Source organism: Camelus ferus, chromosome 3, assembly GCF_009834535.1.
Source record: "Camelus ferus isolate YT-003-E chromosome 3, BCGSAC_Cfer_1.0, whole genome shotgun sequence".
Taxonomy (NCBI): domain Eukaryota; kingdom Metazoa; phylum Chordata; class Mammalia; order Artiodactyla; family Camelidae; genus Camelus; species Camelus ferus.
The window spans coordinates 10,612,435-10,640,263 of NC_045698.1; the positions used below are offsets into that span (position 1 = coordinate 10,612,435).

At 46.7% G+C, this 27,829-nt stretch overlaps 2 protein-coding genes and 1 long non-coding RNA gene across 4 annotated transcripts in view; 2 read left to right on the top strand and 1 right to left on the bottom strand.

Moving 5' to 3' along the window:
• Positions 1 to 1,675, top strand: part of OTULIN (OTU deubiquitinase with linear linkage specificity) — a 65,108-nt gene extending 63,433 nt beyond the window's left edge. Inside the window, exon 11 of one of the 2 annotated variants that reach the window (XR_004316095.1) lies at positions 862 to 1,675. The gene's annotated coding sequence lies outside the window, so the exon portion shown is untranslated. The remainder of the gene's footprint in view (positions 1 to 861) is intronic. The other variant, XR_004316096.1, reaches the window with a different exon arrangement.
• ANKH (ANKH inorganic pyrophosphate transport regulator) overlaps positions 1 to 27,829 on the bottom strand; it is a 130,504-nt gene that overhangs the window by 20,969 nt on the left and 81,706 nt on the right. The window contains exons 2-8 of the mRNA XM_032470204.1: positions 27,284 to 27,500; positions 21,151 to 21,269; positions 17,005 to 17,088; positions 12,351 to 12,521; positions 11,873 to 12,007; positions 9,589 to 9,681; positions 6,470 to 6,565 (exon numbers count right to left, since the gene is read on the bottom strand). Of these exons, the coding sequence (XP_032326095.1) occupies positions 6,470 to 6,565; positions 9,589 to 9,681; positions 11,873 to 12,007; positions 12,351 to 12,521; positions 17,005 to 17,088; positions 21,151 to 21,269; positions 27,284 to 27,500 (915 nt within the window). The remainder of the gene's footprint in view (positions 1 to 6,469; positions 6,566 to 9,588; positions 9,682 to 11,872; positions 12,008 to 12,350; positions 12,522 to 17,004; positions 17,089 to 21,150; positions 21,270 to 27,283; positions 27,501 to 27,829) is intronic.
• On the top strand, positions 1,720 to 8,130 carry LOC116660520. The gene is made up of 2 exons (XR_004316099.1): positions 1,720 to 4,277; positions 4,795 to 8,130. It is a non-coding gene; the product is annotated as an uncharacterized LOC116660520 (long non-coding RNA).

Sequence of the window (27,829 nt, forward strand, 5' to 3'; positions counted from 1 at the left end):
TTCTGATGGAGGCTATGACCCCCACAAACCCTGCTCCCCCGAAAAAAAAAATCAGCCAGGACATAATTAAGCACATAAATTTGGGAATAGTGCTGACCTGCAGGAACAGTATTTCTAAGCAAATCCTACACTCAGATTCTCACCTGGAGAAGCTGGAAATACAAGAATAGAGATGTCTTGTGGAAGCAGAAAGTGGAGAATCTCAAAAGAAAATACATCAGTTGACGAGTTAGGCCTGGTCAATCAATCCACGTGGCCCTAAATGACAAGCAGCTTCCCTGCTTTCAGAAACATCAGTGGTGAGTCTGCTGGGGGCTGCCGGACAAAGCAGCACGAACCGGGCAGCTGAGAACAAGGTCTCACAGTCCTGGAGGCCAAAGTCAAGGTGTGGGCAGGGCCACGCTCCCTCTGAAGGTGTCGGGCAGGGTCTGCCCCCGGCCTCCTGGCTTCTGGCAGCAGCCCTCCAACCTCCACACGGCGCTCTCCCCGTGTGTGTCCTGTCCACACCCCTTCCTCCCAGAACGCCAGTCAGACTGGATGAGGGGTCCACCTTACTCACTGACCAGGACCCCATCCGAACCCTCTTTCCACACAGGGCTACATTCTGAGTCACTGGGGGTTAAGACCTCAATACAGGAATCTGGGGGACACAATTCACCCCATGACAATCAGAATAGAAGATTCAGGGTTGAGTACAGAGTCACACTTTCCCTTTTTACCACCCACTGATGTCAAAAAGCAAGGCTCAGGCAGATCCAGAGTAAAAATCTATTTTAACTCTTTTTAAAAAAGAACCAGATCCTTACGTGGTAACAACCACTGACCTCAGATACCCTTGGTGCCCTCCTCTCTCTGCCTTAGGTGACAGCAAGCCTTCCTCCCCGCCTCCCCGCTGCCACACATGGGCCACCGCCTCCAGCACCACCACCACCACCACCACCACCACCAGGCAGCCTCCATTCGCTGAAGCTGAGGGAGGCCAGGGATGCAATGAGGTGGCCAGTGGATCGCAGCCTGGAGACGCTGGCCCAGCCCCACGACCCCAGCATGATCGGAACCTGGGGTCGGGAAGCCGCCCTGGAGCAGCCTGCCTTCCTGAAACAGCCCAGTCCGTGGAACAGTCCATCCGGCCAGTCGACAATTTGTCACACTTTCTGAGTTCTTAAAAACCTGTCTCTTTTAAACTCTTCGAAAGTTGACACAATTTGTACTGGAAGGATTGGCGGGGCCCCAGGGGGAGCTGGGCAGGCCCTAGAAGCCTCTGGGGCCTTCCACCGTCCCTGGATGGCTGTTGCACCCGCCCGTCACTCTGCTCCATCTCCTCTGACCCTCCCCACCACCCCCTTTCTTTTTCTGGCAGGTAGTCTCTCCCCTTTTCCTTCTGCCCTGCACTGTCCATCCATCTCTCTGACCTGTCTCTCCCCTTTCCCTGCTCCTCGCTCTTCCCCTCCTGCCTCTCTGGGCTCAGCATCCAGGAGCTGCTGGGTACGGCTGTGTAGGCTGCTCACTGCACAAAAGTGCCTGGCCTGCTCTGCCTGCCAACATCCATTTGGATGGATGTCCATTTCCATTTTGTAAAAAGGGGGCTGGGGGACGCCTCGGCAGCAGCCAAGCCTGTGCTTTGTAAGAATTCTTTTCCGCCTCTCCTGCAGTAGAGGGGCCCCCTCTCTTGGCAATGGCTCCCCCCAAACTAGAGCAGCAGGGAGCTTAAGAAAACACCAAATGTTTGAAAAAGTGCCATTGTAAAGTCAAAATGGAAGCTGGTCAACTGAAATCATCTAAAGCTGCTAAAACTTCCCCATTTAATATGATTTGCTATGAACATTAGAAAAAAATTAAAAGAAAAAAAAAACATGTTTGGAGTAAGTTGGCAAGTTTGGTTAAGTTTAGCAAGCGAATCTGTTGGCTTCACCAAAATGGTCTAACATCCAGGAATATGGAGGTTCTTACCATTTGGAGATGCTTCTCTGCATCAAAAGGACTGTTGAAAAGGCACATCCTACCCTAGCTAGTGGTTTTTATTTTATCCCCAAATCTGGAAGCTGGGAGGGAATCACGAGTCCCAAGTGGTTTACGAGAAGCTGGCTTCTGTAAGTTTCGGGTACCATTCCTTTCCCCAAGAGGGAGGAACACCGTTCCTGCTTCCTTATCACAAGCTCATTGCCACCGCCCTGCATGGTGATTACCACGGTTGTCTACTAGAGAAAAAGCCTTTTAGGACATACTAACTATCCCTGGGCTTTTTAATCAGCCACGTAAGAATGGGAGACCATGGCTCTACTGGAAGGTTTAGGGCAAAACTGGCTGCTTGCTTCTGACCCCAGCGCCAGCGACAGTCTTGTTCCTTATGGTCCTGCCTTTGCCTGCCTGGCTCTGATCGCTGCTCTGTGACGTTTCCTCCTCCGTGTGGCCACCACGTCACAGACTTCCCTATGCAGCACACCATCTGAAGCTGTTCTTCCAAACCCAGTTAAACTGTATATATTTTGTTTTGGGTTTTTTTTTTTTTTTTTTTTTTGGTGGGGGAGGGAGGTAATTAGGTTTATTTATTTATTTGTTTTTTAATTTTTTTTTTTAATGAAGGTACTGGGGGTTGAATTCAGGAGGACCTCGTGTGTGCTTAGCACACACTCTACCACTGAGCTCTACCCTCCCCACCGTGTGTATTTTGGAACTGTGTGTCCCTTCTCCCCGAACAGCAGCCAGCGTGCCAGTCTGCAGCCACATTGCTAACCCTGGTTTGCGTCGTGTCTGCTCCTTTGTGGCTGCTGAGGGGATTAGTTTTTATCGGATGGTTCTCCCATTTTGAAGCTAATCTTTTGGACTGACTAAGGCTCCCCCTTTCCTCACCCTCACTCCCATCAGATGGTCTAAAGCAATGAACCAGCGCTTCACCGAGCATTCCCAAAGGCAGCTCTGAAGGAGGGAAGGCAGAATGCTGCCAGGACAAGAAGTCTGCTTCTCTACTCCACACGCCTCCTGAATCCACATCCTCTTCCAATTGGGCTGAAGGCATTTGCTGCTTTTCTTGAAGCCCAGTGGTTCCAACAAACTCCTGGATAAGAATATGAAGGAGGAACCGACTTTTGGAGTAGGATGGAGACTAAATTTAGATTGAGAATCTATACTGGGGAATAAACGCATCAGTGCACTGTAGCATGCTGAGATACTAGTCCCTATTAACCATCAAAAGTGTTTTTCACAGGCAAAGGCGGACGCTGGATCCGAACGTCAGGGCCTGAAGAGGGAGCCCGTTCTGATGGTCGGAGGAGTTTTTGCTGTAGCCAGTACACGCTTCCCTTTGGCAAGCAGTTAGCATCACCGGGTGACTGAGCGTCTGTAGGATCCGTGGGGCCAGCTCTTCTCAAAGTCCCAGGGAGACAAGTCAGCGGGCCCGAAGGAGCTGGGGAAGGCACTCTAACCCTAGGCAATGCACAGAAAGCTGGGGGACCATCAGACGGCTCAGGCTTTGAACGGAGTATCACCCACTGGACTAAACGCAAAGGGCGCCGACCTTGAGGGCTCTGCCACGCTCATTTCCTGATGCTAAGAAGTTGCAAAATTAAAAAAAAAAAACAACACGAAAATAGACTGGGGACTAACGGGCCTCTGAACAGCTTTAAAAATAGGAAAACCTGAGTATAAATCAGGAGACGGTTGCTCACGAGGGGCGGGTGCCCTCGGCACCTTTCTGATCCTTGTCTCACGGTTAATAATATATTAATTGATCCATGTGTTTGTGTTCCGTTTATCGTGCATGTTCTGTGCCAGGCATGATGCTGGGCCCTGGAGATAAAAGGTGACGAAGCCAATGACCCTGCCTTGGGAAGCTGAGAGCCCATGAGGAGTAACAGACGTGAAGAAGGAGTACGATCAGTGCTAGAAAAAGGTATGTACACATTACAGCAGCAACCTAACACCCTTCCATTTTTTTCTATGTGTCTTTTAATGGCAATTCCTCTAGCCAAGATGTTGGACCAGCTGACTGAACCATTAAAAGGATAACGTGAGGGAGACACACCATAAGCTGCAGACTCAAATACTACTGTTTTTAGTGTTGAAGAAACCACCGCTTCAAGTATGACAGCAGGTGCCCTAGTCCGGAGCCTCAGGACAGAATATCTACTCCTGCCAATGGAAACAGCACAGTACGGAGGAAGGGGCCCCGGAGAATGAGGCTGGAGGGCTGGCTTCTAGCCGGTGCCGCTACAGACAGACCGCAGCGGGGCTGCAGGTTACATTCCGGACCACCTCAGCAGAGCGATTATCTCCATCAAGTGAGTCATATGTATTTTTGGTTTCCCAGTGCATATAAAACTTACATTTACACTATCCTATAGTCAATTGAGTGTGCAATAGCATTATGTCTGAAGAATCAATATACAGCCCTTCATTTAAAAACACTTCATTGCTTAAAAAATGCCAACTATCACTTGACAACTTAGGGTTGCCACAAACCTTCCACTGGTATTAAAAAAAAAAAAAGCATTATTTGCAAAGTTCAGTAAAGTGAGGTATAGCTGTCCCGGGTACTGGGGTAAGTCACTTATCCTCTCAGAGTCATTTCCTTTACTAAAAAATTATGGGTTTGATCAGTTCATCTTCAAGATCTTTTCCAACAAAGGATTCTGAGTCTCTATTTCTATGGTGACAAATCTACCCTGAGATACTTCTAGTCACAGAAGGTAGGGTTGGAATAATTAAATAAATAAGACCTTTACATGGGAAATCAAAGCACTTTCCTAGATCTTACATAGTTATCATTTCAAAATAAACTTCTTGCTCTCGCTTTAGAAGTGCAGATTATTGCCTGTGAACTGAAGGAGGGAAGAGACATCCTTAAACCCAACCTGGTAAAGTTCTCCATCGGACTCAGCTGTGGGAGGATGTTGAAATGGAGGAGACAGAGGAGGCCGGACCAACCAAAATCGTCTAGCTCTCTATGCGGGATGACATCCAAGTTACAGAACTTGGCACCCCAACCAACTCAACTTTCGACTTCCAGTCACTTCACAAGCATCCAAAAGCTGAGATCTGTTCCTGGAATAGAAACCTTCTCTGTTTTTCCTAAAATGTTCTTGCAAACAGTTTCAAGGTTGTGCAGCGTTTTGCTAATATTTTAGGGAACAATGGAAAAACTTGCACACCAGAGGGAGAAATAATGCAACCAGGAGAGCAGGGTTGCCTGGGGTAACCTGTCCTGAGTCAGGCAGGCACGCTATCAGATTCCTCCACGAGGAGGCGGCCTGGCAGATGCTTCTGATACCCCCTCCCCTCCCAGTTTCATGAAGGGTAGACCAGCAGAAAGGGCTGGGTCGGGGTGACGGACGGGGCGGGCTGAGGACGCAAGGCCACGGCTTGGTGTCAGAGGAGTCAGACGATGGGCTGTTTGTCTGTGTCGCCCTTGAGACCATCTATTCAGGTGTTGGATCAATGGACCAAGTCACAGGTTTAAAATGTGTGTAGGGCTTGATCTTAGGGACCAATACTGGGGCTCGTCTAGCTAAGTGGTTCTTGTGAAAATGATCAGAAGGATGGCGGTCCCTGTGTTCCTGTCTTCAGCATAACACAGCCCTCCTTGTTGCCCTGTGTCCTCGTCCTCAGCCGTTTATGAAGGGAACCGCACACACCCCGGCATTCTCGTACCAGACTTCTGTGTATCCTATAAATGGAGGATTTCCACAGGGCTTAGGGCACGTGTAGCCACCACATCAAACAAGGAACTGAATTGAAAAGACCCCTATTTCTTTTTACCCTCTTCTCAGCTCCATCTTTAGAACCCAAAGCGCACAGTGTGCAAGATATTATTTTTTGTTACTATTGATAAATGTTATAAACAACCTTAAGTTATATTATCATGTGCTTTGGCTTATAGAGCATGTAGGAATTTCTTCCACGTTTTTTGAACATTGGCTTCTATATTTGAACTACCCAGGGCAGTTGATAAAGGATGTTTGCTGTTTATCTAAGGCTGTGCAGAGTCACCGACAGGCCCTGCCAACAATGAGGTATTATCGACACTTGTCACACCTGTGTTCTCGAAGATGGCACAGGGGTCTAGGAGGTGCTGACTGGTGAGTAACTAGGTAGGGCACATTAGTGTTAATGGATGAGGAAATGAGCTTTCACAGGGAAACAAATGACACCAGTTAAATTTGGAAAAGGGACTGAGATGGCGATACAGTTGCCGCTGGATGTTTAAGACAGAGTATCATTAAAACAAAAGGCAGAGCCTGCTGTCTTCAGCATGTAAACCGTCCTTAGAAATGCCAGAAGTTGACCCTCTATTCTCAGATGCAAGGACCTCCTTGAATAACAATCATTCATATTTTGGGATGAAAATATGTTGAAGAGGTTGTTAAATGACCTAGCACAGCATCACATTATGGAATACAAGATTTCTCCCTTTAAAGCGGCAGTTCTGCCCTTTCCAAAAGCAAAACAGAGGCGGGGGCGGGAGTTCCCTTACCGTCAGCGACAAGGCCATGCAGACGAACGTGAACCTCTTGATGTGGGCCGCCGTGACTGTGTTGCTTGTGCTCACCGCTTTGTTGCTGGGGTTATTCTAGGGGGAAGGAAAAGGCTCCGGGTTAGCCGGGCTGCGCACACATGCCTCTTAAAGAGCATCTCGTTTCTGTTTTGCTTCACGTGTCTGAAGCATAGATGTCGCGTGACAGCTGGGAAGACGGCTGTCATTTTGAGTCTCTCTCAGGCAGGCTTCTCTCTGGTTTCTGGACGTGAACATTTAAACCAGAGGGAATTCTGGACTGAACACCTGCCCAGCAGTGTCTCCTGAATCAGCCCCTCTCCTTGGCACCCGGCGCCCCAGGGTTAGTCCACGACCTGGTCCTTCCTGCAGTGCCCCCTGCCCCGGAGCCCTTCGCAGGCAGGGGTGCATCTGGCCTGTATTCGGGGGCAGGTGTGAGGCCCCCGCGAGGTGTGTGTTTGCGCTCTGAGATAAAGGACTGGGCGCCTCACCCATCTCTTTAGCTCCTGCAACTTAGCAGTCTTTCTGGAGTAGAGAAGATGCTCAAAAAGCCTTTGTTAAGTTGACATTTAAGCAAAAATTGCAGACAGCCCAGAGGTCCTCTGACACATCCCCGAGGCTCACCAGGGCCACCCCAGCATCAGGGCTCTGCGTGCCCATCGCCCAATCAAAACAAGCGTCTGGCTCTCGACCGTGAACCGCAGCAGAGAGAACACATCGCCTGCCTCGTCGTGGATCCAGTCGGTCCCAGAGCTGGCTCACCGCACCCAGCCCTGAGCACCTGGCCCCCACGTCCAGCCTAGCGAGGGGCTCACGAGCACAGGGGGTACAGGTTCCCTCTGCAGAAGCTTCTGCTGTTTCCTTCCCCTGGAGGCCGAGGCGATCTCTTGAGTCCCCTCCCTTTGCAGGTGCCACCAGCACACACCTCTGGAGGGGCTTACATTTTCTTACCTCCCGCCTTTAAAGCACACCTGCTTTTCCGAATATCAGCCAGCTCTCCTAGTAAAGTGCAAATCACAGTGGGGAAGACGTCCCTCCATCCCCCTCCCCCCAGGGATCTGTGTGCTGGTGCCCTGGTGGGATGGGGAGAGGGAGGCTACGCCAGAAAGAGCTAGGGAACTCCAAGTGCTGCGGTGACAGCCACGTGTGCCAGCTCCACCAGGTGCACTTTTATTTTCAAAACAGCAAACATTTCTGCTAGCGTGTCTCATGGGGTTCGCGTCTGTGCTCTGCTGTGTTTGCCCAGTCTGCTCTTTAGCAGGTGATAACTGAAGACGGGAGAGGACTGGTGCTAGTGGAGAACCCTCCCCGCTCACTCTTTAGCTGGAAGCGTCAGAAGTTACGCGAGAAATTTTGAATCTCTCATTCTGGAACCCACAAAGAGGCCAAGGACTTCACTTGTCAATGCAGCAAATTCTGGAAGTCCACACAGAGGTGTCTAAGACAGGGGTGAATAGACGGCACTCATGGAAATGGCTTGGAGTAGCCCAGCGGAATGAATGCAAACAATGGGGGAGGAGGTTTCACAAGGCTTCTGGGTAACTCCAGTATCTCTGGCTAGAGGTACTCTCGGTAAAGGAAGTTCACAGCACCTAACCTCTGAGATCATGAATAAAGCGTTGTTTTTCTTGGATGCTTTGAAACTGGAGTGCTGTATTGTTACATTTTTTTATTTCCAGGTAGCCAAAAACAATTTCAGGTGAGACATTCACAGCCAGGAGGGTTCTAACACCTGAGTAACTGCTATTGACTTTTATTAATCATCTTATCCTCCAAGAGCTAAATGTTTAGCAAGAAGACTTATATCCGCCTTGGTTTTCAAGGATTTACTTCTACACACACGTTCCTTGACATAAGAACACTGCTTTCTGTCAATAGATTGGATTAAACCCACTCAAACACGAACCATCAGCTCTCTCTCCTGCAGGTGGCTTGTGCCCTGTGAAGCCCATTCTCAAAGGCCTGGGAAGGAGGGATCAAAGGAGGTTTTTAGGAGATGCTCTGCCTGTAATGTTGTGAAGGTTCACAGTCAGTGGTGGGTCCAGCTCATGGTTTAGTGGGGAAGCTCCACACCTGGCAGAGAGTTCTGGGCAACACCCCACCCTCCTTCACGTCAGGCTGCAGGCGGGGGGCAATCCCTGAAGTGCCTGGGGGTGAGCTGCTATTCATGGGTGATTGGATAGAGGCAGGTCATCTGCTGGGGACCCCTGGCAAAAGGCTTCCTCGCCTCCCCTCCCAGGGCTCTTGTTGGGATAAGAGAAAATGCTATCGGTAGTGGCTCTGAGCTACTTCTATAGAAATTCAAGGCCAAACAGCTGCTATTAAGAGTGCAAGCGGCGGGCTGTTTGCTTTCTTCCTATTTTTTCATTTTAAAACATCATGCACTATCTTTGGGGGGGTCTGTTTTGCTAGCCCATTTGTTTTCAGATAAATGTCTCCAGGTTCAAATAATTAAGCTTTAATGGAGTAGGCGTTTCTCGAATGATCTGCAGGTCAATCCTGACCCGGCCTCAGGCTACAGGTCCGAAGGGCTACGTGCGCCCCTGGGCTGAGGCAGCAGCTGCAGGCGGCTGCCAGTGGGGGCTTTCAGCCTGAGTGAGTCCACTGCCCCCCAGCCAGCCTGGACCCCCGGCTGCTGCATGGACCACTCGGGCGTGCGTGTACCCCAGTGCCCCGAAAGAGATGGGCGTGCTTATGAACTCGAGCACACAGCTTCCTCTCTGTACCTCTATGTCTGCTGCGAAGTCAGTAGAGTGTTGGTGTCACTAAAAAACCCCCACTGAAACAAAGTCCAATACATTGAAACGTTTTGAGAGTGTAATTTCCCTTTAGCAAACAAATAATTTCTCAGCAGGCATAACCTAAAATGAGGGTCAGTTTGGAGAGGCATCATGGGAGCAGCATCAAGGCAAGTGTGAATTCACCTGTTATTTCCTAGGGAAATAGTCCACAATTATCTCCGCCAGCCCCAATGCCACATTAACCTGTCAAAGGGACGTGAGACTGGGAAACCGCGAGGTGTCCCTGATCGGACAGCCCTGTCTGTCAAATGCCAGTTCTAAAGAGTGTGTTTCAGAAACTGCGCCGCACGGGGTTCTCACCTTGTCAAAAGCTGGGTAGACAGCGCGGATTTCCGTCAACCAGCCATATGGCATGTGGCCCACGGGGTACGTGGCTGTCAGAATTGCCACGGCCTGCAAGAGGAAGAGCCGGCAGAGTTAGCACAGGCATCCGCAGAGAGCACCTCCAGCCGCTGGCTGCCGCTGGCCACGTGGCAGAGCAGAGCAAACCCATGCCAGGTGTGGCCCCGCGCTGACAGGTCACTGCACCCTGGGGGCCAGCGTAGCCAGCTGCAGGCCGGCCCTGGAGCAGGAGGGAGGGGCAGGCGCTCCCCTGCGTCTGGGGAAATGGGCCCTCAGCCCAGGGGGCGCACCTGAGACCAGGAGGATGTGTCCCGTTTTACATGAATCCAACAAGAAATGGGTCCTGATCACTGCTTGAGAAGCCAAGATGTCAACCCAGGTCCGCTAGACTCTTCCATTGAGCCAAACTGAATCCTCCAGTCGAGCCTGATTCTTGAGTCTCAAAATGGGATTCTGAGCCCCACCCCTGCTCTCTGAATACTCTGCCCTCGGGGTCCACCTCCGCCTCCACACTGACCTTCAGGGAGGCTGACGGTCTGCGTCTATCTGTCGACGGCTTTATGGTACTCTTTTGACTCAACTGCCTCACTTCCAATCTGTTCAGCCAGGAGAGCTCAATTTTGATGTTGAACTTAAGAAAATTCAATTAATACTTCTCACGGGAAGCCAAACAGATTATTGGGTGAAACTGAGAGTTTCTTATGCGAACGAAAAGGAAGGAAAATGAAAGCAAAGCGTCTAATCCTACATTTCGGCCAAGTCCAACTCCCTGACTAGCTAGTAAAGGAGGAATACAGGCTTCGTCCTTTTTAAAGAGCATCACAGAGACGCCAGGAACCCGAGGGAGGTAAGCCCCCAGCTGGGTGCCCACACTGCTGTGAGGAGCACGCGGTGGAGCTGGACACCCCTGGAATCAGGCGGAGCCGGAGCCAAACCTCCCTGCATCACTTCCCAGCTGTGCGAAGCACGATCCCTCTCAGGCCCCCCACTGTCCCTCCAGCAGAACCGCCCATCACGCAGGGCTGTTGGCAGTCAAGGAAACATGCAGAGATGCCAGCAGATCAGACACAGACGATGGATTTGTGTCTGTTCCATCCCCGCCCCCCATGTCACATCTCTGTGCCACCGCAGTCCATCTTAAAGTGGCTCTAATGTATCATTTGCCTTGATTTTTCAAGGGGAAGGGGCACACTTGCACACAGGAGATGGGAGCCACATGCTTTTTCCCGGGCAACTTAAAGTGAAGTATTTAAGCAAAAAAGCTGCTATGTTCCAGAAGCCACCCCAGATGACATTCATGATTCAAAAAGCAAAATCCAGGCACCAGCGGAGGCAAGAGAAAGTGTTCTGCTTGTGATTTATGTGCTTCTCATTCCAAGCCAACATGCGCTGCCTCCGAGGACATGGAAACTGGCAGGAGCCCCCAGATGGGAAACACGCTGACCAAGCATTCAAGGGCAGTGTGTAAACAGGAGGCCCTAAGGAGCAGCCACCAGCCTTCCTGAGGGATCAGCGTTTCCAGAGCCGGAATTAATTCTCCAGAGGGCGGCGGAGGAGGAAGCAAATGAAGTAATTCTATTTGTTCATCCCATACTTGAAAGATGGAAAGAAATGATTTGACTCTTTCTTCGGTGGAGCTGCCAGTTTCCAGATCAATTTCTTGAGTGGTGAGTGAATAATGGAGACCCTCCTTGGGAGGAGGGCAGATGGCCAAGGGCACAGAAAGCCGTGGTGGGTGGGGTGGCATGTGCAGGAGGTGGAGACAGGACAGGTGACAGCAGGCGGGTCAAAACAGAGGCATCGGCCCTTCACCCTCAGATAGTTTCACTCCCGCTGCTGCCCCCTGGCATGTTCCACTGTCCTCTGTGATCGCAGCGAAGAGGCATCGCGTGACTCCAAGTCAGTGGAGAGGCACTGGCAGGAGAAAGAAAATCTGGATTCTAACACTAGCCCAGCTTCTTGCAAGCTTTGTGTCCTTGCCTTGGTTTCCTCATGTGGTAAAAGAGGAGAATGAATGAGACGTTTTCTTCCATACTCACAAAAATATTAAACCACATGGTTTGAAGTCACTGATGCTGAGATCCTCATGGCTTCCTTGTGTGAATGTGTCGTAGAATTTAACATCACAGAATTTCTTGGGCTTTCGAGATGAACTGGAAATAGATTTGTAATCCACCTCCCCCACTCCCCCCATTCTTTGCACAGTGATGACGGGTACCCACATCCCCAGGGGCTGCCCTACCTCTGTAGCTGCAGAACTGCCACCAAGGTCCCGGGACACGAAGAGGTTGACAATAGGCCTGCTGATTCTCTGTGTAGCCAAGATCAGAGCCAAAGGCCACCAGAAGCTCAGCATCTTTCTTATTGTCGCGTCTCCCTGCACCAAGAAAAGGGGACAAATGTTCACTGCTCTCTAGAAGAAGGACAGATAAAACAATTCAGAGCTGGCGTCTTTCTTTTTGATGTCTGCCATGGCTCAACTCACCACACTTAAAAATAACAGAGGAAAAGCCTCTGTAGACAAACCAAGTTGAATTACAATAAAACGTACAGTCTTATTAGAAATGAACTCAGACGGCTGGCAAGCTGTGGTGAAATCAAAACACACATCTAAGCTTGATGGAGCCAGGCCACTATTTTCCAAGCAGGGCAGCTCTGACCCAGAGCTGGAGAGCCCAGAGCCGGAGAGCCCACAGCTAGCTGCAGTTGCGAGGACGTACCCCCAGCTCCGGTCCACTCCTGTCCGGGATGATGTCGTGGATGTTCTTGTAGTAGCCCAGGCACAGGGTGGTGCAGCGCACAAGGGCGCCCATGTACAAGGAGAGGATGGGGATGAGCAGGGGCTCCCTGCATTCCAGGTGACTGTGAAGCAAAATGGCTACAAAAACGACCTGGGAGACAGGAAACAAGAACAAGTCAGCGCGGGGAGAACGGAACCATCAACAGACGCGACACGCAGCCCGACCTCTTGCAGCCGGAGGAGATAGATCTCCGAGCGAAAACCTTGACACGGATCAGAAGGACAACAGACACTTGTGCTATGTCTCAACACTGCTTTCATAGAATCCAGGGTCAGACATTTGGGAGTCACTGGAAGAGCACACAGTCACTTTGCTATATTCACCACTAAGATTCTTTTAAGGCAACTGTTTATCCGGTTAAGGTTATCAGTAAAAATATCCAGAAACTTTGGCATCCAGACCCCAAAAGATGCAGAAAAGCTTTGCCCCCTCGAGGTGCACATGTAATCTACACCTGAGAACCTGTTACCATCCATAAAGGACAAAACCGTGATCAATGACGGTACACAGAAAAATGGACATTAACATTTATAAAATGGAATTCACTAAGAATGCTGTAAAAAGCACCAAAGTGAATTATTATAAAACAATATAATTAAAGTGTAAGATGTTAACTTATAAAAGTTGAATAGGTCAAAAAATACAAAGTCAAGAGGGACCGAAATAATAGCAAAGTATCTATCTCTATTGAACAGAGCTGCCTCTAAGGCAAATTTATCAATGTACGTCCCCTCCTGTCCTGCAGGAAGCCAGAGAGTCAGCCCAGCCTCTACCCAGAATCCTCCTGGGACTCACATACTTACAAGGCCACTGAGGTGTGCTGCGTGCAGAAGTAGAGTGATGGGGGCGGGGAGGTACTGTCTGCCTACATCAACCTTACATCAGCCGAATGTCCACGGGGTGACAGGCGTGTAAAACACACCACACTAAGTGATGCTGACCAGAGGAGGGGTATCCCCATCGCTGAGTTATCAAGAAATCAGTGGTGACAGAAAGTTAACAAAGAAGCTGGGGAATGAGCACCATTCCTCAAATGAGTGCATTCGATTGCTCGAGGAAACACAGAAAAGCAGGGCCATCCAGAGAAACTCTCCTGAACGAAATAAAAGTATCGGATGTTAGAGGTGGTCTGGTTACAGTGTGAACCAACGTCTATGCCTGGGCTGTTGTTCTCATACCAGTAAATGGGAGAGAACCTGTCAGAGGAGGGGAATGCAGAGGCCAGAGCGAGAGCGGGGCTGCACGGACATGACCAGGCTGCCTGGAGCACGGAGGACGTGAGTGGACACTCACAGTCACACTCACGACCACACACTCATGCTCAGGGCAGATACAGCGGAACCCACCGGTGGAAGCAGAGATGCCTGTGACTCTCCATGGCCACTGCTTCCCAGTGGAACAAGAGTAACGCATGAGCTGAAGAAGGCAAAGACCAGCTGGGGCGAGCCTTGTTAAGGACCCATTGCGTTTGGAACAGAAGGTTGAGAGTTGTGTGATGTGGCCAAGATGCCCATTTATTTCTCTAACTAATCAGAGGCCTCTAAGGTGCCCTAATATGGAAACTAGGATGTCTGCCGCAGACATGCTACAAACCTACAGCGTAGGCTAAGTTGATCGTGTTTAGAGACTGAAAACAAGCCGGAGGAAAAAGGAACACGTGAAGACCAACCCTTCCTCTGCCAAGTCCAGGAAGGCCCCCAGCCCATCAGGGCAGCCGTGCAAGACGAGCAGGACCAAGGAGGAGGATCTGGACTTGAAGGAAAAGGGAGAAGTCGGCGTGGAGATGACAAAGCACGCGGAGGAGCAGAGTAGGCTGGAGGGATGGAGGGTGGGCAGGACGCATTCGGCCAGTAGCGATCCAAGGTCAAGGCGAGGATTCTGTCAGCCTCCTCGTGTTGTTAACAGCTTGGTGCCTCGTGGTCCAGCGCCTACCATACATTTTACATCTTCCCTGTGGGCTGTATCGTTCATCAACTTAAACGAACACCTGGGCTTTTCGCATTTCATTCCAGAATTAAGATTTTTGAATCTGATATAACTATCAAAACTTTGTCGGGTTATTTTCTGAGGGGAACCTACTGTCTCGGTGGTGAGGATTTTCCCAGTGCTGGCCCTGTATCGGGTGCGGGGAATTCAGTGACAGACAGGCTAGCCCCAGACTCTGTTCCCTTGGAGCTGACGGTCTACAGGGGAAGGCAGAAAAGCTCGTCTGTGACGCCAGCGAGCATCCACTGACAACCTGTGACCAGATCCGTGAAAGAAAGAGGGCAGTGGTGCTGGGGGAGCCAGGCTGCAGGGCGAGACCCCGCCAGAGCAAGACCTGGAAGGGAGGACAAACGGCTGGCGTGCAGAGGATGGGCAGATGAGAGGAAGGAAGCAGAGACCATGGGTCTTTAGCTCCTTATAGGCCATGATCAGGATTCTGTTTTTTTTTTTTTTTTTTTTTTAATCCCCCAAACATCAGGAAGCAGCTTAAAAGCAGGTTTTAGGCAGCGGGTGAAGTGGCCAGAGTGTCACTGAGAATAGCTCACTGTGTCTGCAATGGGAAAGGATGGAGGAGAGACAGGGCAGAGGGGCAGACTGGAGTCAGGAGGCACCTCGAAGGGTCCAGGTGGGAGGGATGTCCCTCAGACCAGGCAAGGGCGGCAGAGGTGGGAAGAGGGCCGACCAAGAAATATCTGGGATTAAAAATTTTTAAAAAAGATTTCAGAGGTAAGAGTCCATCCATAAAAAACTAACTTCAAAAAAAATTATTTAAAAAAAAATTGTCACGAAGAGGGATGCTCCTAAGGTGGTTCCCGGGTTCCCGACCAGAAGGTAGTGGCACCGATTCATTCAAAAGCACAGTCATCAAGATTATGACAATTCTGAATCAAGACTTAGAGTGTCTTTGAAGGGTCTAAGTGGGAGCATCACAGAGACACTTCGATCCCTTGTCCAGAACTCAGAGGAGAGGGCTCGGCTACAGATAGTTATTTGGCGATCATTGATCATGTTATGAAGGGTTTAATAACAGGGTGTGAGTTAGATTCTTCACAAATAGAACACCCAGCGAGGAGGGAGATGGGTCTTGAGGAACTTCAACATTTACACGGCAATAGCTGAGCAGAAGTAGGAGTGAAAACAGGAGGTGGCGGTGTGAGAGCCCGTGGGGAGGGGTATCTCATGGAGGAGGGAACAGCTGCAGAGATCTGTATGGGCAGAAGTATTTTTCAGGGATATGATTCTTCCCTCCACCCTTGGATGCTTACTAGACTTATCTTAGGCAAAGACAGGATTTTTTTTTTGCCTTTAAGGTAATACATCCTCAAATGCTCATTGTGCTTCTGATGCTAGTGTTGAAAATGAGAGCTGTTTCCTTAATTTCAAATTAAGTGATTAGAGTGAACAAGGCAGTTCAGTTCATCTCTCAGAAGATGAGTTAAAAGTTTAAGACCAGGAAATAAAATCTCTAATAACTCACCAGAAAATTAACAAAGATACACCAGAGAATGACGTTAGCAAGAATTCAGGCATGTGCACACACCACACACCACACACACACACACACACACACACACACACACACACACACACACATAGTGTCAGCAGGAATTCATTTAAATTAGTTTTAATAGTGGAGTAAATGCAATTAATTTGGAAATTTAATTTTTGGTCTTTAGGGAGATACTAACAGTTGAACAGCAGATTATTTCCAAAAGGTGGCTGGAAGGCTAGCATGTACAATAGGGAAAAACAGGAAGAAACGGGTGGATATGCTCATAGACTGGAACGGAGAACTAGGAAGGGAGCTTAGAGATCAGTCCACCTCCTGCACTATAGAGAATCATTCCCCCAGATCCCTGACTGGAGGAACTAAGTCAACATAGACTACAGGGATTAAGTCTACTTTTCTGCTGAAATTTTTAATGTATTATCTCTGGTAGGATAAAAAAGGAAGGAGAATGGAAACCAGGGCTGGTGCCAACCCCAGGGAACTGGACAGAACAGCAAGATAACAGAGGTCTTCTCAGAAGAGCCAACTTTCTAGTTCTTTTTTTCTTTTAACTGAAGTACAGTTGATTTACGATGCTGTGTTAGTTTCTGGTGTACAACATAGTGATTCAGTTATACACATGACTTGCTGGTCCTTTTTAAATGTAGGGGAATGACATGTGAGCAGCAGCCCCTGGTGGCAGAAGCATTTAAGAATAATTCCCGAGTGCTCTCTAGAACCTGGAACCACATGCACACCCAGCCATGTGCACCATGACCCTTTGCCCACCCACGAGCTGCGACTTAACAGCCATTTGACATGCAAGCATCTTCATAATAAAGGTCAACACCTCTGATGCTAAATTTAAATTCCTACAACCCCCACTGTAGCAAGATCATCCATACTTGTATTATGGGGGGTTTCATTTTCTCATTCATGTAACAAGGATTTACCCAAGTCCACATTTGATCTGAGTAATGAGGAAATGCATTGCAGAGTAAATGGATGGAAATGAAGCATCAACTGGTTCCGGGGCTCACTTAAAAGGCGCTCTGAGCAGCTCTGATGGACACACATTTACCTGAGGACCACATTTACCTGAGCTATGACGTCTGAGATTGAGGCACATCCCACCAGGAAACTGTATTTGTGTTTTAAGAGAATGCCAGCATGAGTCCATGCCTGCCAGAAAGAAAGAACCGGGCATGAGACACACCTTCAGGATTAGTTTATTTCTTTTTTTAAAATTGAAGTATAGTTGTTTTACAATGTTGTGCTAATTTCTGGTGTACAGCATAGTCATTCAGGTATACATTTATATATATGTATATGTATATATATTCATTATAGGTTATTACAAGGTATTGAATATAGCTCCCTGTGCTATATAGTAGGACCTTGTTGTTTGTCTATTTTATATATAGTAGTTTGTATCTGCTAATCCTAAACTCCAAATTTATCCTTTCCCCCCTTTTCCCCTTTGATAACCATTCATTTGTTTTGTGTGTCTATGAGTCTGCTTCTGTTTTGTAAAATGAGTTCATTTGTGTCATTTTTAAGATTCTAGATATAAGTGATATCATATGATATTTGTCTTTCTCTGTCTGACTTACTTTGCTTAGTATGATAATCTCTAGGTCCATTCATGTTGCTGCAAATGGCATTATTTCATTCTTTGCTTATGGCTGAGTAGTATTCCATTGTGTGTGTGTGTGTGTGTGTGTGTGTGTGTGTGTGTGTATAACAACTTCTTTACCCAGTGATCTATCAGTGGACACTTGGGTCGCTTCCATGTCTTGGCTATTGTAAATGCTGCTGCTCTGAACGTTGGGGTGCATGTATCTTTTCGAATTAGAGTTTTCTCCAGATATGTGCCCAGGAGTGGGATTGCTGGATTATAGGGTAACTCACCTTTTAGTTTTTTGAAGGATGTCCATACTGCTTTCTATAGAGGCAACATCAAATTACATTCCCACTAGCTGTGTAGGAGGGTTCAGGATTAGGTTATTTCTGGTTGTTATGAGTTCCTGGACATACCTCATCTCTTCCCGACCTGAGTAGCACAGGTTTGAAAAATCTACAATTGGTAAAATGACTGTAACTTAGCCTGGTGGCCAGGACCACATGAGATTTTTAAGAGGAACCAGTGACTGCACAGTATTTATTTGGTACCAGTTATAAGCAGACATGTGTACTGGTTCGTGTGCCGGGCTGGAGAGCTGGGTGACCCCTCTCTCTGTGGGCAGTGCGAATCACAGCACCTGCATTCTCTATATATGAAGCAATGTTTTTAAAATTTAATTTTAATTTTTTTCGGGGGGGGAGGCAATTAGGTTTGTTTGTTTATTTATTTATTTATTTTAATGGAGGTGCTGGGGATTGAACCCAGGACACGGTGCATGCTAAGCATGTGCTCCACCACTGGGCTATACCTTCTCCCCTGAAGCAATGTTTTAATAAGGGCTCTAAATTGGTTCTGAGTTGTGACAGTCATTACAGGTTCTCGCTGACTGATTGGGGTCCTTCTCTTCAAGTTTGGGCAGGACCCGATCTGAGACTTTGTGCCTTTGGGGGAAATGAAGAGGACGGTCCTATAAGGTTTGCAGACAATGAAAAGCCCAGGGGATGGCAGGTTTGGAGGAGGTTTGAAGTTCAAAGTAGGATGCATTTAAGGATCATCCTTCTAACTTGTACTGGTTAACCTAGACTGACAGAGATATAGCATTTCACGTGAGCTAAACACAATCAGAGAGGCACGATCTACTCCCCAGGTCTGTGTCAAGACTTAACATGGGAGCTGCTACATCTACAAGTCCCAAGGTGTGAATGTGAAAAGAAATGCAAAGCGCAAGTAACGTCTGCAAAGTGCAGCTTGTGGGCTCTCTGCGGACCGAAAGCCATCTGGATGATAAGCTTTGTGCTTTTCAAATATTCTCTCTCCAACTAATACATCAGGGCCATGCTGCAGAGTGTGTGTGTGTTTGGGGAGGTGATGTGTATTACTTTGCTTTTTATTAGCAGTCCCTTCCTGCTGGGCCTTTGCGAGAGCTGACAGATGAAACATGGAAGAAAAGGGAGCGGATCACAAGTGCTCTGCTGTTATTCTGAGTTTTAGAAACTCTCTCGTGGCAAATAAATACAGAATGGAAGTGGAACATGGGGCACTAAAAAGTCTGTGATTCACTTTTTTGTCCCAAGTTCCCTGAATTCACTGTATCACTGTAATTCTATGTGTTTCAAGAGTCTCAGTGCAGCTGGGAGCACAGGCATTAGTGCAACATCGTGGGCTCTGTCTAGGAAGCTGGACTGTCACTCTGGTCGCCTCCTGCAGTTCGCTCACTGCTTTGACAGCACGGTGGTGTCCCCTCCGGCCAGCCAGGGCACCATGGGGAATCTGATTCTACACTCCAACCCATTGGCCTTTTTCTTTTTAGAAGATATATGTCAACTACCACAGCCACTACACCTGGTGGCAAGTAAGAAAAAGGAAATCCAGCTACCAGTGTTTCAGTGGCCAAGTTCTCCACCTAAAGTGATGCTGTGACAATTGACAATCAGAACCTTGGGTCAAAACTAAGGGTTTAATATTTAAGTCTCCCATGCACAGCAGCGCAAGGCTGTCAGAGAGTCAACGAGCCAGTGCCTGTAACCCAACCCAGATTAAGATTTCTGATAACATTTGAGAGGACGGACCACATACGTTTCGACCTTGTCTCATTCCTCCAAGGATCTGGGGCTGCTGCCTTACCTCAATATACATGTCCACTCACCTCGCACGTCTACTGTATATAAAACTTGAGATAGGAGGTGGTAAAAAAAACTTGAACAGATGAACATATTTTAAAGTCTCCTTCCAAGGCTAATTTAAAATAAGCCCAAAGAAAGGGTTTATTTTCCCGCAGCATTAGACATTGTTGGAAAAAAATATATATTTTTGCTAAGTCTCTTTTATATCTATAACAGATGAATAGGAAAAAGCATTCTCTGAGAACTCTTCAGTGTCATGAAAAGAATTTAATCTATGGAAGTGAGCCACCCTTAGCTAATCTAGTAAAGCTGGTTATTAAAGTAATAAAATTCTATCTGTATATTTGAGTGATTCTTATTCTAAAAAGCTCTGGGTGCTTATACCACACAAGTGGTAAGTTTATCACAAAGCTATTCTGATCCCTTGATCCTGAATATATCAGAAAAGAATTTATATTTGAATCAAATTTTCAAATGAGCTCTCTTGCCTTCTGCCAGAACTTGGGGCAAATACAGATAATTCTCATAAAAGAAACTGAAAAGATGGACTGGTTAAAAGTCAATGGTCAGTTGGAACACTTCTGCACTGCTGGTGGGGATGTAAAATGGTGCAGCTGCTATGGAATTCAGTATGATGGGTCCTCAAAAAATTAAAAATAGAATTACTATACTTCTGGGCATATACTCAAAAGAATTAAAGCAGGGACTCAAGAGTTATTTGTACACTCATGTTCATAGCGGCATTATTCATAATAGTCAAAAGGTGGAAGTAACCTAGATGTCCACTGATGGATGAATGATGGGTAAACAAAATGTGGTCTATACATACAATGCATATTATTCAGCCTTAAAAAAGGACATTCTGACTCAAGCTACATACAACACAGATGAACCTTGAAGACATTCTGCGAAGTGAAATAAGCCAGACACAAAACCACAAACACTGTGTGATTCCACAGTGGAGTCAAGTTCACAGAGACAGAGAGGAGAGCGGTGGTTGCAGGGGCTGCAGGTGGGGAGTGAGTGTTCAGTGGGGAAGTGCTTCAGTCGGGAAGATGCAGACAGCCGTGGGTGGACGGAACACAACAGTGTGCACGTACCTGACGCCACTGAAGTGCACAACTCATAGTGGTTAAGATGGTAAATTCTATGTTATGTGCATATGACCACAGTTAGAAAGGAAATGTGCAGGGCAGTGAAGAGAGCCTCAAGCATGTTGATCAATTTTTGGGTGGGGTAAGTGGAGCCATTTCCACATCCGGGTTGCCAGGGGCTGGGCGGGGGAGGGGAGGATGGGGAGTTCGAGTTTCATGGGAATAGGGTCAGTATCACAAGATGCAAAGAATTCTGAAGATTCACAACAATGCGATTCACTACAATGTGATTCACTACAAGCCATAGAACTAAATACAGAAAAATGGTTAAAGTGGTAAATTTTAGGTTACGTGTTTTTTACCATAATTAAAAAAAAAAGTGCCAGCGATCTTCTCCACTCACCATTGCATCCATAAAAGGAAAGGCAGCAAGATACAGGAAAGCCCTTCTCGTTTTGTTCCCCACGGACTCATCCACGTGGTGCAGTTTATTGATGATGTAGTAGCCGAGGTCACTGTACGCTGCAGGAGGTCCAAAAACAGACATGGCGGTGTTCAGAAAAAGTCAGCCTTATAAGCCTTTTATCCCAAAAGACTAAAAACAATTTTAAATATAATATTTGGGCGTTTTTTGGTAGAAAAATTAGAAAATTTAAACGAGAAAAAAGAAGAAAATCATCTACAACCTCATTCATTTCTCTACCCAGAAGGGGTCACAGTTAACACTCCGGGTTCTAGTTGCCCAGCTGTTTTATGGGTGCGTGTGGTGGGGTATCCACGGGTGTTTTAACATAAAAACGGGGTCGGGCTGCATTTGTAGTCTTTTGTAAACCATGAACATCTTTCCAGAATATGCTTCTACATTTGAATGGACGCACTGAGTTCCTCTTTGTAGGTTTACTTAGTAGGGCTTAGTCGCCCCCTATTGTTGTACGTTTAGGTTAACCTCACAAGTCATTTGTTGAGTCCTCACCCCCCTGTACCTCAGAACGTGACCCTCCTCGGCAGCGGGGTCATTGAAGGTACAATTAGTTAAGAAGGGGTCACAATGGGGTAGAGCGGGCTCCCAACTCAACGTGATGTCCTTCTAAAAGGGGAGACTTGGACCCGGAGACAGACGTGCTCACAGGGAAGCCCACAGGCGCATGAAGGCAGGGGTTGCGGAGATGCCTCCCAAGCCAAGGGACCACCAGGAGCTGGAGAGAGGCCTGGGGCAGGTCCCCCCCTCGGCCTCAGAAGGAGCCAAACTGGCCACCCCCTCCATCTTCCGGCCTCCACACTGTGAGACAACACATTTCTGGGATTTGAGCTCCCCTGGTCTCAGTGCTGTGTTAGGACAGCCCCAGCAAACTCCTTCAGGCGGCTTCTGAGAAAAGGAGGTGTGGGGCCGACTGGCGTCCAGCCAAGTCCACAAGCCCCGCTCCTGGGCTCTCAGACGTCTGCCTGCGATCCCTCAACAGATAAAGCACATCCTCTCCTGGGCGTGTGGCCCTAACAAACTACTAGCCCCAGGTAGCGCCTAATCTCATGAAGGTTCAGGCTGGCTTGTCTCAGCCCGCCTTATCAGAGTCGTAAACCCCACCGCCCTTCACGGCCCTAAACCTCTTATCTCACCTACATCCAGTCAGAGACTTGTGCTCAAGCTGATCAGGCATCTTGTGACCCCACCATATAAAGGCCCCCCACAACCGGCCCTTGGCGCTCACACAGGCCGCTCTCCCCCGTGGCCCACTGTGGTCCATGACAGCATGACCTAATAAACTCCTTTTCTATTCTCATCCTTTGCCTTTGGTAAACTCTTTCACTGCTTGCAACGCCGGCCCGCCTTGTCCCCTGACAGGAGAGACTCTGGGGCGGGGCAGGGAAAGAAGGGACACATGAATCTGAGCAGCTGAGAAGGGGCACGTGAATTTGAGCAGGGCGGGCAGTCTGCTTGGGCGGCCTGAGAGTACCGAGATCGCTGTGAGAAAGCGTCTCTGCTTCTGTAAATATATATACCTCAATATACCAACATCAAAAAGAGCAGCTTCTATGCAGAATAACGAAGAGCAACCATCTATAAAGCTTAAAGGGCCTGAAGGACTGACTGCTGGGGGATGAGCTCGGCCAAGCCTCTGACTCCCCCAGGATGTGTCGTCCCCGCCCCCGCCCCTGCTTCGCTCCCGGGTACTTTGGGACCAATGGGCCCAAGGATGCTTTTCTTCTTTTTTACTTCTTGTCCTCTTTTAGTTACTAGAGGAAAACTCTGGAGGCCAAGGAAAGAGGCTTTTTCTTCTTGTTTTTCCCTCCTTCTCTCTAGCCTCCCCTCTGGTAGAAGAGTCTGATTATAACTACGAGGTTGTTTCCACCTGGTTAGCTGGGAGTGTAAAATCCCAGAAGCTGTTTTTCATCCATTTCCCCGACGCCTGCCACCCAGTCCCGTGTCCCTGAGCTGCTTCCAAGTGGAGCTGTTGGCTGGGGGTCATTTGTTAAAAGTGCTTTTGCATAGAGTCCATAGTTCCCAGGCGAGCTGCCGTAATGACATTTAGTAAATTTCAGCTCCTATAAACTGCCTTCCAAGACTGTTCGGAAATAGCTTATATTCCTTATGACAAGTAGAACATTAAAAATAGAAATTAAGCAAGGTTTTTGAACAGTTGTAGACGGATTTCGTGGTGTGGCTGCAGCGGGAGGACACTGACTCGGCCTGTTTACAGGTATGCAGCTCTGAGCCGCCCAAACCAGAAACAGGAAGGGCCATTCACATCTCCAAATTCTTCTGACCCCAGCCCACCAGGGGGACGGGCCCTTTCCAGAATCAGCGGTTCTCAAACTTGTCCATCCCATAGATCTTATACTTGTTGCAAAATGCCACAAAATATTAATATCAATCTAGACAAGTCTCATTACCTATAATTTTCCCCATGAGAATTAAGGAAAAAGCCCTCCTCTCATTTTAGTAACAGGATCATATGTGTATTCTCAAGACGCAAATCTGGCAACTCTTATTCTAATTCAAATTCCTTAATTCCCAGGCTGAAAAACCTCACAAGAACTACTGATTGACCTGCTATGTTCTGTTTACTAGGTTTTTCACAGAGGCAGGTCATCATACCCCTGTGTTTCTAATGTATCCTTTCTAAAATATGTGTGTTTGTATGGCGGACAGGACATATTTAAATCACTCCAACAAATAGTGGTTGTATCAGGCACTACACCAACTCACCCAGCTGCAAAGAGGCTGGTTACCTGCAAGAGGGCTGGGACACATATGAGACACTCATCATTTTAATCTGCACATGAGCAATATTTACTTGGAAGATTTGGGGATGGGAGGTACAAACATTGCCCAGGCCTTGGAGAGATATTGTAGACCCACGCATAAAGTAAGTAAAGGTGAAGTTTTAACACAAGAACTTAAATTCTATCTCTATTTTTATCAAGACTCGACACCACTCAGAATGGCCATCATTCAAAAGTCCACAAATGACAAATGCCGGAGAGGCTGTGGAGAAAAGAAAACCCTCCTACACTGCTGGTGGGAATGAAGTTTGGTGCAGCCACTGTGGAAAACAGTATGGAGATTCCTCGAAAGACTAGGAATAGACTTACCATATGACCCAGGAATCCCGTTCCTGGGCTTGTATCCAGAAGGAACCCTACTTCAAAATGACACCTGCACCCCAGTGTTCATAGCAGCACTATTTACAATAGCCAAGACATGGAAACAGCCTAAATGTCCATCAACAGATGATTGGATGAAAAAGAAGTGGTATATTTATACAATGGAATACTACTCAGCCATAAGAAACGACAACATAACACCATTTGCAGCAACATGGGTGTCCCTGGAGAATGTCATTCTAAGTGAAGTAAGCCAGAAAGAGAAAGAAAAATACCATATGAGATCGCTCATATGTGGAATCTAAAAGAAAAAAAAAAAGAACATAAATACAAAACAGAAACAGACTCATAGACACAGAATACAAACTTGCGGTTGCCAGGGGGACGGGGGATGGGAAGGGATAGACTGGGATTTCAAAACGTAGAATAGATAAACAAGATTGTACTGTATAGCACAGGGAAATATATACAAGATCTTGTGGTAGCTCACAGTGAAAAAAATGTGACAATGAATATATGTATGTTCATGTATAACTGAAAAATTGTGCTCTACACTGGAATTTGACACAACATTGTAAAATAACTATAACTCAATAAAAAAATGTTAAAAAAAAGAAAGAAATGTAAGTAGCTGTTTTCAGTATGACGAAGACGTGCAAATGGGTTTTAGTGTCTGGCACAGGTGACTTGTAAAGGAGACACTGAACAGGGGAGGGCGTTTACTGGGGCAGGAAAGTGACATAGGAAAGGGTGGGGGGTGATGAGAGAACAGCACCCCATCTTGAGCCTGTGGTCAAGGTTACGGGAAACAAAGAATGGGCAAGGTCTGAGTATAAAAACACTTACAGACTAACACAGCACTGTCAATCAATTATACCTGAATAAAAAAAAAAAGCTAACAGGCTCACTAAGAAAGAAGAAGGAAGGAGAGCAAAGATGCCTGATGCAGCGGACAGCAGAAGGCGAGAGAGGAATTAAAGAGTTAGGCAGAAAATTGGAATGAGGTCAGCAAACTGAAGGAGGAAAAATCATTAGCGTTTAACTTTTAAGTGTTTGAAAAAAATTGACACATGCTTCCTTAGCAATTGCAGAAAGAACCTGTTTGGTGGAAGAAAATCACTATAATTGTAAAAATATCAACAGTGATAAAAGCGATTGTTAGATATATCTGGGATACAGAACAATTTTGGTTCAAATGTAAGATTTTGTGATTCCATTTTAAAATTGAAAATCTTAGATTTAACTTGGAAAATGACATTGATTTTTATTTCAATGACCAAATGTTCTTCCCAACAGTGTCAATTACCCAGTACACTCAATTTTTCCTTAATTACTGGCAGCTAGTAATTAGCCGTTAGTCCCAAAGTCTCATCCAAGCATGACTAAAACAGGGAATGTTAGTTTTATTTAGAAGTTTAAAAAAAAAAAAAAAAACAACCAAAAACCTAGTAACAAAAAGGAACTAACTTATCTTTCTTTTTAGGCAAAAATTTATTTAGACCCATTCATTTCACATATGGAATTTTCTCAAATACATAAAACATCTTTGAAAATGGTCCAGATCAAATCTAGCTGCAGAAGTTTCTTCAAACCTCAGCTGATGAGTTTGCATTCAGGGTGTCAGCTGAGGGAAAGCAAGGTATCTCCTCTCTACCCCATGCCCTGAAGCTCTGAGCCCAATGCGATGATCAATAGTGACCCTTTGGCTGAATATCTGGCCCGCAAGAAGCATCCTCTCTTCCACACGGTCCTCAGCACAAAATTCTATGCTGCATTAAAAAGGAAAACCACCAAGGCCTCACTCCATTTACTTTCAGATTCAGTCATAGGAGTAAACATTAGCAGACACTTGGGTTCACTGGAAATGGCCTGGGTTTATCTCCTGGCTCTTCATTCAACCCTAACATCCATGGTTCTCCTACAGTGGGTTTGTGAAGTGTTCACAGGCTTCATGCAACTGCCTTCAATAGGTGTGCATTCAATTTTTATGCTAGGTAACCTGACCTATTTTAAAGTCAAGAGGTTCTGAAATCATGCCCTTATGGGTTTTATCACTCAATAGAAGGCAGAAGTAGAACTCCAGCTCTAAAGGAAGGTGCTTTCCCAAGTCTTGGTGAACCTGTAGGCCAGTCACTGTGTGTGTGTCATACAATGTTTTCATTGTTTCATGGAAAGAATGTCATGCCAAGAGTATTTAGTCTTGTCTTGGAATAGAAGAATGAAGTCCTGAAATGAGATAATTTTAATACATAAAACAACCTTTGTTTCCACAGCTGATGCACATTAATCCTAACAATCATTCTATTTTTATTCTTAAGATTAAGTGAGTCTGTATAGTAATGTCTGTCTCTAGCAAAAGCATGTGCCGTTTTTTTAGTGGTGATGAGTTTTAATAACACTAATATATAATTTTCTTTCTTTCTTTCTTCTCTTTCTTTCTCCCCACCCCTCCTTTCTCTAATCTTATGTAGCTTTATTTGTAGCTTAAAAAAAAATCTGCTTCTACCCAATAGACCAAAAGTGCCTTGAGGTTGGATCCATGTTTTTCTTTGATTTGTTTCTTTTTTTCAATTGAAGTATAGTCAGATACAATGTGTCAATTTCTGGTATACAGCATAATGTCCCAGTCATGCATACACTAATACATAATATTACATATTATTTTTTATATATATATACACACATATATGTATATATCGTCATCTGACACAGGATTTGGGAACCAAAGACACAAAACTACAGCTTCCCAGAGAAAACACATTTTCTTTTCTTGCCCTAGAAGCCAAATTCCATTCCTTCCATCCCTTGAAATTTTTGGGAGAAATATTTAATGATTACGGAAGAGATCACATTGCAATAAATACATGTAAAGAAATTAAGAGGAATAAGGAATTACCAAAGCTAGATTCCTAGTGGATGGCCAACAGCCTTACCTATCAGGGTGTGGAAGACGGCGGCGATCGCACCGGCCACCACCATGCACAGGACAGCTTTGGTCCTGTCCCGCTTGCTGTTCACAAACACCAGGCCCACATTTTTGAAGTCACTCATGGGGCCCGTGAAGAACTTCATTAAGGAGTACGCCAGCCCGTAGCTGGCCAGCATCTCCACTGCATCTTCCTTGACAGCAGCGATGCCCCGGTTCAAAGCCTACGGAGGGAAGAAACACACACACAGCATTAGAAATGTTGTCTTGTCTCCAGGGAGTCCCACTTCAACAGTAAAACTCAGCAGATCATGTTTCTATAGAAACGCTAAGCAGTTTACAGTGTAAATCTCACTGTAATTTGATAAAAGTTATTATTTTTCATTTTCATCCATATTAGCTTCAGTTTGAAATATCTTCTTGTAGGGGAGATACCTGTCCATTGGGGTTAAAGTAATAGCAAAAACTCAATAAGCACTTTATGTTAATATCAGAAAACATTTCTAAGAAGTTCTGGGTTAAGAGCTTAACATGTTAAATTTTACTTGCAGGC